This window comes from Oncorhynchus masou, chromosome 30 (assembly GCF_036934945.1).
Source record: "Oncorhynchus masou masou isolate Uvic2021 chromosome 30, UVic_Omas_1.1, whole genome shotgun sequence".
NCBI classification, from domain to species: Eukaryota; Metazoa; Chordata; class Actinopteri; order Salmoniformes; family Salmonidae; genus Oncorhynchus; species Oncorhynchus masou.
The window spans coordinates 20,855,502-20,865,071 of NC_088241.1; the positions used below are offsets into that span (position 1 = coordinate 20,855,502).

At 45.7% G+C, this 9,570-nt stretch overlaps 1 protein-coding gene across 3 annotated transcripts; it reads left to right on the forward strand.

Annotated features, from left to right (window-relative positions):
* Positions 1-742: 742 nt before the first annotated feature.
* LOC135522310 (GATOR2 complex protein MIOS) lies at positions 743-9,546 on the forward strand. Of its 3 annotated transcripts, none has more exons than XM_064948440.1 (12): positions 743-1,023; positions 1,618-2,495; positions 2,679-3,162; positions 3,619-3,717; positions 3,910-4,164; positions 4,594-4,763; positions 5,058-5,123; positions 5,253-5,411; positions 5,707-5,859; positions 6,239-6,455; positions 6,968-7,097; positions 8,199-9,546. In XM_064948440.1, the coding sequence occupies exons 2-12, from the start codon at positions 1,677-1,679 to the stop codon at positions 8,287-8,289; spliced, it is 2,643 nt and encodes an 880-aa protein (XP_064804512.1). In that variant the 5' UTR covers positions 743-1,023; positions 1,618-1,676; the 3' UTR covers positions 8,290-9,546. The 3 variants fall into 3 exon arrangements, with proteins under 3 accessions (XP_064804512.1, XP_064804515.1, XP_064804514.1); XM_064948443.1 differs by having other exon boundaries at positions 6,239-6,443; XM_064948442.1 differs by having other exon boundaries at positions 751-852.
* The last annotated feature ends 24 nt before the right edge of the window (positions 9,547-9,570 follow it).

Genomic DNA, 9,570 nt, shown 5'->3' on the forward strand with positions numbered 1-9,570 from the left:
TAATTAAGAACTATAAAGGTGTAAAAAGCGGAGGATAAAAAGTTAAAACACGTTGTGGTTTATTTTAACATTTCACTTTCCCCACAGTCTACGTTGAATCCCGTTATTTGCAATTTAGAACTGTTTGTAACCTTTCTGCATGGTGATTGTTTGGATGTTGTACATTCAAACCCCAACTGATACATGTTATGAAGATTTTCCTCTTCTCCACTTGCACGCCTACTAACTTGAAAAACAGACAGATGGTTTTTTTTCAGTATTTAAACCAGAACACAGGCTCCCCCGCATGTTCAAGAATCATTTAACGCCCACGTGGAATGAGACTTAATTAGATTTACAGTAAGATAAGGCCAACCTGTCAGTACTATGGTAAACTAGGGCTAACTTGTTATGTCCCAGCTTGTGTTCTGCAGGTTTGATAAAACAAATATATAATTTAGTGAAAAATAAGGGGCTGAATTTGTTTCTCTTTCTCCAACTTTTCCGTTTACCCCTTGCGCTTCCCCGCGGACCCCCGGGAACCCAGTTTGAAAACCCTTGATCACCTAACAAATGTAAAAGCCTATTAAACATGCATATCTACCATTACACTATAATATAAATGTAGTAGTATCCCAATATCATACATTTTTGGTTGTAGCGCCACCTTTAGGAATTGACAGTGCCGTGTTCCCCAAAATTCGAACGGGGTTGTGTGTAATAACAGGACCTCTCGAAAGCAATCTGCTTTTTCCGGGGAAATATTTTGGTGTAACATGAAAACAAGCACGGCTTAGGTTTGTGTTCGCCACAAGTTACCACATCCACAAAATCATAAAGCCCGCCTATTTCTACAATTTATCTTCTTAAAATGTGAGTTTAAACCTAACCACACAGCTACCTTTATGCCTAACCCTAACCTTAAATTAAGACCAATAAGCAAATATTTACATTACATTTTACGATATAGGCCATTTTGACTTTGTAGTTGTGGTAACTAGTGGACACCCAGTTTTGATCATGTTGACATGTCTGTAGAAATGTGTAAGTTTCTTTCAATATTTTTTAAATCTTTATTATTAGAAACACAATTTACTAATGTTTATTTGCGGTTTATCTGTTTTCTTAATACGGGTAGTTCGGGAAGCTAATCTTGCGATGTCAACAAAATTGTAGCTAGCTAACCAGATAGCGTTAGCTAACTACTGTAGCTAGCTAAGTTAGCATACTTTCAATTTTTTGCTAACAAATATGACACAAAGTATCCTATATCCACATTTCTGTTTAATTAACTATCTACATAGATACAATGTTGCATTAACATCTTGCAAATTAGGCCTATCGTTCTTTTACGCCTTGGGATTGCTAACTAAATGTTAGCTGTGCCACTTGTCACATGTCACTAGCTAACGTTAGCAGTTAGCGATCTAATATGTTGCTCCCGTGCTGCACATAATCGTAGCTGACTACATTGTGACAACATTTGTAAAATATCTTAAGCTAAGTTTATAGAAAGTATGCTCAACATATTCGTTTATATAAAGTAGGCTAAACACATTAGTTTTGCTAACTACTAGACTACTTGCTCGATGTCAGTTGGTAACGTTCAGCTGTACTGTAAATGCTGTTTTCCCCCAGTATACCAAGTTGTAAACAGCAAGAGAATTCTCCCGGACAGAAGCTCTTCCATATGAACAATGAGTGGCTCAAAGCCAGACATTTTGTGGTCGCCCCACCACGCGGACCGCTATGTCATCTGTGACTCAGAGCTTGGACTGTACCGCATCGGACCTGTGGGGAGCGGCGAGACCAAAGCCGGAGCTCTCCCCCTCTCTGTGGAGACCGCTGCTACCCTATTAGCGATCAACTCAGACACCCCATACATGAAATGTGTGGCCTGGTACCCAAAGCACGAGCCTGAATGTCTGCTAGCAGTTGGACAGGCTAACGGCAGGGTAGTCCTCACTAGCCTAGGCCAGAGCCACAACTCCAAGTGCAAGGAGCTGATGGGGAAGGAGTTTGTGCCCAAGCATGCACGTCAATGCAACACCCTAGCCTGGAACCCTGTGGACAGCAACTGGCTAGCCGCCGGGCTGGACAAGCACAGAGCAGACTTCTCAGTGCTCATATGGGACATTAGCAGTAAGTTCTCCCCAGAGGCTAGTGTAGCCGCTGAAAAGATCCGTCTCTCGTCAGGAGACACAGACTCTGGCCTAGTGGTGACCAAGCCCCTGTATGAGCTAGGCCAGAACGATGCTTGCCTGTCCCTCTGCTGGCTGCCCCGCGACCAGAAGCTGCTCCTGGCTGGCATGCACCGCAACCTGGCCATCTTTGACCTGCGCAACACCAGCCAGAAGACCTTTGTCAACACCAAGGCCATACAGGGTGTGACAGTGGACCCCCACTTCCCAGACCGCGTGGCCTCCTTCTTCGAGGGCCAGGTGGCCATCTGGGACCTGCGCAAATTTGAGAAGCCAGTGCTCACACTCACCGAGCAGCCCAAGCCGCTCACCAAGGTAACTTACTGGTATGCTTTTTTTGGTCTGTTGTGAAATTCTGTTGTCCCCTGCCATCCAGGGAACAATCGACTTGCACATATCAGAAGTATACTTTTTGTGTGATAGCGTAATGCATAATTGTGCTGTAGCCTACATGTTTTGGATGTAAGGATGTACAACTCACTTTCCTTTCATTACCAGGTGGCCTGGTGCCCCACGCGTATGGGCCTGTTGGCCACGCTAACGCGTGACAGCAACATCATCCGCCTTTACGACATGCAGCATACGCCCACGCCCATCGGCGACGAGACAGAGCCCACGATCATCGAGCGCAGCGTGCAGCCCAGCAACAGCCTCATTGGCAGCTTCGCCTGGCACCCCACTTCCCAGAATCGCATGGTGGTGGTTTCGGCTGCCAACCGCGCCATGACTGACTTCACAGTGTTCGAACGTATCTCTTTAGCCTGGAGCTCCACCACTTCGCTCATGTGGGCCTGCGGCAGGCACCTGTACGAGTGTGCCGAGGGGGTGGGAGGGGAGGGTACAGTAGAGAAGGACATAGCCACTAAGATGAGGCAGAGGGCACAGTCCAGGTACGGTCATGATACGGTCCAGGTGTGGAAGAACCATTTGCTGGCCGGAGGGGACGACCCCCAGCTCAAGTCCCTGTGGTACACTCTGTTCTATATCCTTTATTACACTCAACCTCAACTGGACCTCAAAGCCAGCTCCACTGTCTTTTTTCATTGTTCCCCTCTAATCAGGGACTGATTTATACCTGGGACACCAGGTGGGTACGATTAATTATCAGGTAGAACAGAAAACAAGCAGGCTCCGGACCTCGTAGGGTGAGAGTTGAATACCCCTGGTTTATTACATTACTGATGCTAACTATTTTCCTAGCATTTCTAGCTTTGTGTGATTTATGTGCTGTTTGTTCTGTTTATTTTAGATAAGGTAGTCCCTGTGTGAGAGACATGCCTGGCGTTCTGCTTGCACTGTGATAATTCATTGAATTATCATTTGTCTTTGTGTTCTTACACCTGACCTACAGGATAGACTAAGTTGCTATATTGTATGTCACTGTTTGCACTGTGGTTCTTATGATGTCTCAGCGTTCCGTTTCCTATGCAAGTATCACTCATGAAGCAGTACACTGAAGACGTGGAGCAGAAACAGCAGGGGAGCAAACAGGCCCTTGTCTATTCAGGCATCAAGAACATAGTCAAGTCCAGCTCAGGTAAGCAACTTAAAGATATAGATCATCTTTAGGCCTATATCTAGGCTAAATATACAGGCTGAACCCTTGAAAGTATTATGTAACACTGTAAGTTATATAACTATTTTTCAGTGTTTCCCCTAGGTTTGGCTTTGCGTTGGAGCTAAAAAAAAACCTGAATTAACATTTGTATCTGTTGCTCTATTCCACCAGGCACTACAGAGAACCGGCGGTGCTGGAGCGGCTCAGACCGCCAGACGGACGTCCCCAGGTTCCACAGCGAGGAGCGCAGCCTTGCCCTTCGTCTGTGCGGCTGGATCAACCGAGGCCCCGACATCAACGTGGAGCCCTTCCTGCGCTCCCTGGAGGGGGAGGGCGAGTGGGAGCGTGCGGCCGCCGTGGCCCTCTTCAACCTAGACATCCGCAGGGCCATCCAGATCCTCAACAAGGGAGCCTCCGCTGAGCGAGGTACTGGCATGGAATCATCTGGGACAGGACTATGTAATGCATTTTTGAAGATTCTTTGTAAGGGCTCAATAATTTGTTTGCAATATACACTGTATGTACTGTACACAACATAAAGTCTGCTACTAATTACTGCCTGGTCACAGACTGACAGGGAGACTAATTAGGTATTGAGTGTGAACATTACATGCATTACTCTCCTGTGCCCTTGTTGCCTGAGGTGTCACTTCCATCACGTCACAGCAAAAGTACCATAACATACTGCTGTTATTTCACCACTGTAAACAAAAGCAGTATACAGTCAGAAAGTATACCCACCAATATTAGGTTAGGATTTGGCTGTAGTGTACAGTGGAAGCTCATAAACCAGGCTAATAAACCAAGCAATCCAAGCAAAATAAACCAAACCTCCCCACCCTTCCTTCCTCGCAGGCGACCTGAACCTAAACGTGGTTGCCATGGCGTTGTCAGGCTACACGGACGAGAAGAGTTCCCTGTGGAGGGAGATGTGCAGCTCTCTGAGGCTGCAGCTCAAGAACCCCTACCTGTGTGTCATGTTTGCCTTCCTCACCAGTGAGCCTGGCACCTACGATGGAGTACTGGTACGCAGGGAAGGGGGTAAACCATTGATATAAACTGGGTTGCCAGATTCTTATGTGCATTATCCAATTCTTTATAACATTCATTATCATGTTAGACTGAAGTACAAAGGGCTATAGTACCTGAATTGTCAAAAGGGTCTAGGGACCGCGGGGGGGCCTCAGTGAGTTTTCAGGGAAACTACAAATGAATCCTAAATATCAAGAGGACAGTGTTTTACATAGTAGTTTGAAGATTCCAACATTTAAAAAAAGTACAACTTAGTCATACATACCTTGTTGTGTTTCCCTACTTAGTATGAGAGTAGTGTGGCCGTAACGGACCGAGTGGCCTTCGCATGCATGTTCCTTAATGACGCACAGGTAAGACCTCCAGGAATCGCACGACAGCATATACTAAATAGATAATAATAGTTATTTTTTTTCACTGATTACCCCATTTCTATCTATTGAAAGGAATGTGTTTCCTTTTCTCTGTGTGTTGTTATGCAGCTGCCTCGCTACATGGAGAAGTTGACCAGTGAGATGAAGGAGGTGGGGAACCTGGAGGGGATCCTGCTGACGGGGCTGACCAAAGACGGAGTGGACCTGATGGAGAGCTACGTGGACCGGACCGGAGACGTCCAGACCGCTAGCTTCTGCATGCTCAAGGTATGGTCGGAGCAGGGGCTGAATAGTCTTGCACTGCCCGACATCACACTGTAGAACGGTTGAAGTCAATGGAATGAGCTGACTGACCTTGTGGTTCATACTATGATCACCTGTCCCATGTTGGCTAGAATTAGACAGTTTTCCTCAAGATCGATTGTTGGATCTTTCCCCAAGGATTTTCCCACATTCAGGTTTCTAGATTTGTTGAAATGTTAAGATTGGCTGGGGTTCAAATGCTTAATGATGCTCTGTCACTGTAAGGGGAGCTTCATTACCAAGTGTTCTTCCCTCCCAGGGTTCCCCAGGGGAGGTGGTGAAGGACCCGCGTGTCCAGTGCTGGATCGAGAACTACCGTAACCTGCTGGACGCATGGAGGTTCTGGCACAAACGGGCTGAGTTTGACATCCACAGGAGCAAGCTGGACCCCAGCTCCAAACCACTGGCACAGGCAAGGAAAGGGAAAGGGAACACTGCACTAAGAGAGGGACAGTTGTTCATAGTTATTCATGTCTCTGTCTTTTGTTCTATCTCTTCATAAATCTTCACATGGAGGATGTGACTGAGTGACCAACTTGCTTGCAGGTTTTACATACATTTAAAACACAATAATGAATATGATTATCCTGCTTAATAAGTGATGCTAGTTGTTTATTTGTCATTGGTCAGCCAGATAATGATACACTGTATTGGACCCTTACATTCATCTCTAGCTTCATAATCATAACAATGATCTCGATGATATAACCTATTCATGTTGGCTTCTGCTTGCTCTAATTTAACCTGCCAGTCCTTATCACACTTGACCTTTGTGTTGTTGCCTGCTGCAGGTGTTTGTGAGCTGTAACTTCTGTGGGAAGTCCATATCGTACAGCTGTTCGGCCATGCCCCACCAGGGCCGCGGCTTCAGCCAGTACGGGGTCAGTGGATCGCCCACCAAGTCAAAGGTCACCAGCTGCCCCGGCTGCAGGAAGCCCCTCCCCCGCTGTGCCCTCTGCCTCATGAACATGGGCACGCCTGTGTCCAACTGTCCAGGTACTGGACATGGTATGCTCCACAGATAGGCTCTGGGTGGAAGTTGCCTGTAGCCACAGATCTAGGATCTGTTTACCTTCCCCTAACCATAACCATTATGGGGAGAGAATGAAAAACTGGTCATAGATCAGTGTTGAAAGTCAACTTTACCCTACTGTCACAGTTCTGCAGCCAGTCTAACTTCCTCATTACACACCCTATTATGCAAATAGGAATGCAAGTGCATACACACACTTTAGGGTAATTGAGCGAGAGAAATGCATACATACAGTATATTAACAATGTTGTTGTATCACTAACTAATATAAATCACACAGAAAATAAATAAAGCAGATCATGAATGTGATGATTGTAGATACTGATCTGTACTTTAGTTGGCTTATAAAACATCAACTAGATTATTAATAGTAATTTAGTTAACCTGTATAGCGCTTTTCATTACGGAAAATAATCTCAAAGCACACATTCACATTTTATGGTTTAGATTAGAAGTGTGTAGTCATACAGCTGTTGTTTTTTTCCAGGCACGGGGAAGTCAGATGAGAAGGTGGATCTGACCAGGGAAAACAAATTGGCCCAGTTCAACAACTGGTTCACCTGGTGCCACAACTGCCGACATGGCGGCCATGCAGGTCACATACTCAGCTGGTTTAGGTACGAACATTACCGGAACGTTCAGATAACATTTTCTGTATCGGAGTAGTTTTGTCAACAGAATGCATCATAGGTCTTGTAAAATGTCCTGTCAGTGTGGTGCCAGGACAACAACCTCTCCTCAATGTGAGCATGACAAAGGAGCTGATCGTGGACTACAGGAAAAGGGGGGCTGAACAGGCCCCAATTAACATCGACAGGGCTGTAGTGGAGCGGGTCGAGAGGTTCAAGTTCCTTGGTGTTCACATCACCAACAAACTATCATGGTCCAAACACACCAAGACAGTCATGAAGAGGGAACGACAGCACCTTTTCCCCCTCAGGAGACTGAAACGATTTGGCATGGTTCCCCAGATCCTCATGATCCTACAGCTGCACCATCGAGAGCACCCTGACCGGTTGCATCACCGCCTGGTATGGCAACTGCTCGGCATCTGACCGTAAGCGCTACAGAGGGTAGTGTGTACAGCCCAGTACATCACTGGGGCCAAGCTTCCAGAACACATATAATAGGCGTGTCAGAGGGAGGCCCCAAAAATTGTCAAAGACTCCAGTCACCCAAGTCATAGACTGTTCTCTCTGCTACCGCACGGCAAGCGGTACAGGAGCGTCAAATCTCGTCCCAAAAGGCTCGTTAACAGCTTCTACATCCAAGCCATAAGACTGCTGAACAATTAATCAAATAGCCACCTGGACTATTTACATTAACCCCCCTTTGTTTTTACAGTACTGCTACTTGCTATTTATTATCTATGCATAGTCACTTTACCCCTATCTACATGTACAAATTACCTCAACTAACCGGTACCCTCGCACATTGACTCTGTACCAGTACCCCCTGTATATAGCCTCATTATTTTATTGTTACTTTTTTTATTTTATATTTGTTTTACTTTAGTTTATTTAGTAAATATTTTCTGAACTCTATTTCTTGAACTGCATTGTTGTTTAAGGGCTTGTAACTAAGAATTTCACGGTAAGGTCTATACCGGCGTATGTGATTTGGTAGCTTTGTGAAAAGTTTCACACTTTCAGTGGTTTGTGCATTTTTTAATGGTTGTTAATTGATTAACCTTTGGTTGTCCTCTCTGTTCCCCATAGGGACCATACAGAGTGTCCAGTGTCGGCCTGCACCTGTAAGTGCATGCAGCTGGACACCACAGGAAACCTGGTGCCTTCAGACAGCCACTAGAAGGGCCTCTGGTAGGGTCCACAGCCTAACCACCAGCCTAAAACCTGCCTGTGCACTCTCACTACACTACGGCACCCACCAGTCGACACACCCCAGACTAAGCCAGGTTGCTGGGTACTGTTCTGGACAGGCCGCTTGAATAGTGTTAACACTGGGTGATCGCTTGAGTTGAATAAAAACGTACCATCTTTTCATAATCATATGGTAAGAGAGGCTAGATTTTTTTTACTGGTGAATCAATGAATGTCTTGAAGGATTGTGGCTTGATGCTTACTAATGACATTAAGGAGATCCTTAAAGGGATATATATTATAAAGGTTGTGTTATAAACGGCCTCCTCTAACCAAACTTGAATCAGGATGATCCTTTAATTCCTAGCATTAGCATATAGCCTTCATTTCCCCTATTCCTTTAATCAGCCAACAGGTTAAGGATATGATTGTGTGCCAATATATTGTAGCTAGGTTTTAAGACATTTTTTCAAGCTTTCTTTCTAGGTCGCAGTCAGACTGAGATATCTCGAAAAACATTGACAAAGTGATGAAAGAAGGAAGTTAGTTACCCCAGGCAACAGAAAGAGAACAAATTGACAATACTCTCTCTCTTCTGGTTACCCTGGCCTGTGCCACTCTTCATCTCACATTGTATGTTAGGGCTTACAGTGCAGGGGCAGGGAGGGGGGAAGTTGTCTGTGTATTCACCTCCCCTCTCCCGGCCTGTGTCTTGTGAAAAGAGGCAGAGAAAAAACAGCAGCTGCTCGGCACTCCGACAAGACCCTCCAGATTGTTCTCTTCATAAAGAACTTCAGCTGCCGGAACACCACTGAACACCATTGACTCAAAGAGGGAGAGAGCTGGAGAGCGAGAAGGCTCTCGGTCCTCTCTCCCCGGGCCAAAATCGCGCACAAAATATGCATACTACACATCAATCCGGGATGGGTGTCCAGACGTACTCCACAGGGACGGCTATGTGTAAGCTGCATTGTAAATGTGTTTTTCTTTCTCTGCCCCCCCCTCCGCCATTGGACTCTACTGCTTCGACTCGGGGAACCATTGTAAGTGAGAGGGGCCTGCACCCGAGCTGGCTAAATCACTTAGTCATGGAGTAGGGAGGGGGCATGTGAGCTACTGTATTCTGTTTTTCACCACAGTCGCTCAGCATCGGATGTTTTATGGTGTACCCTTTTGTGAACCATAATGGAGTGGATTTGGCAAATTCGGTAGGAGTGTACCGTTTTGAATAAAAAAGTTACTTGAACTCCGGTCTCCTAAAAGCATTTTT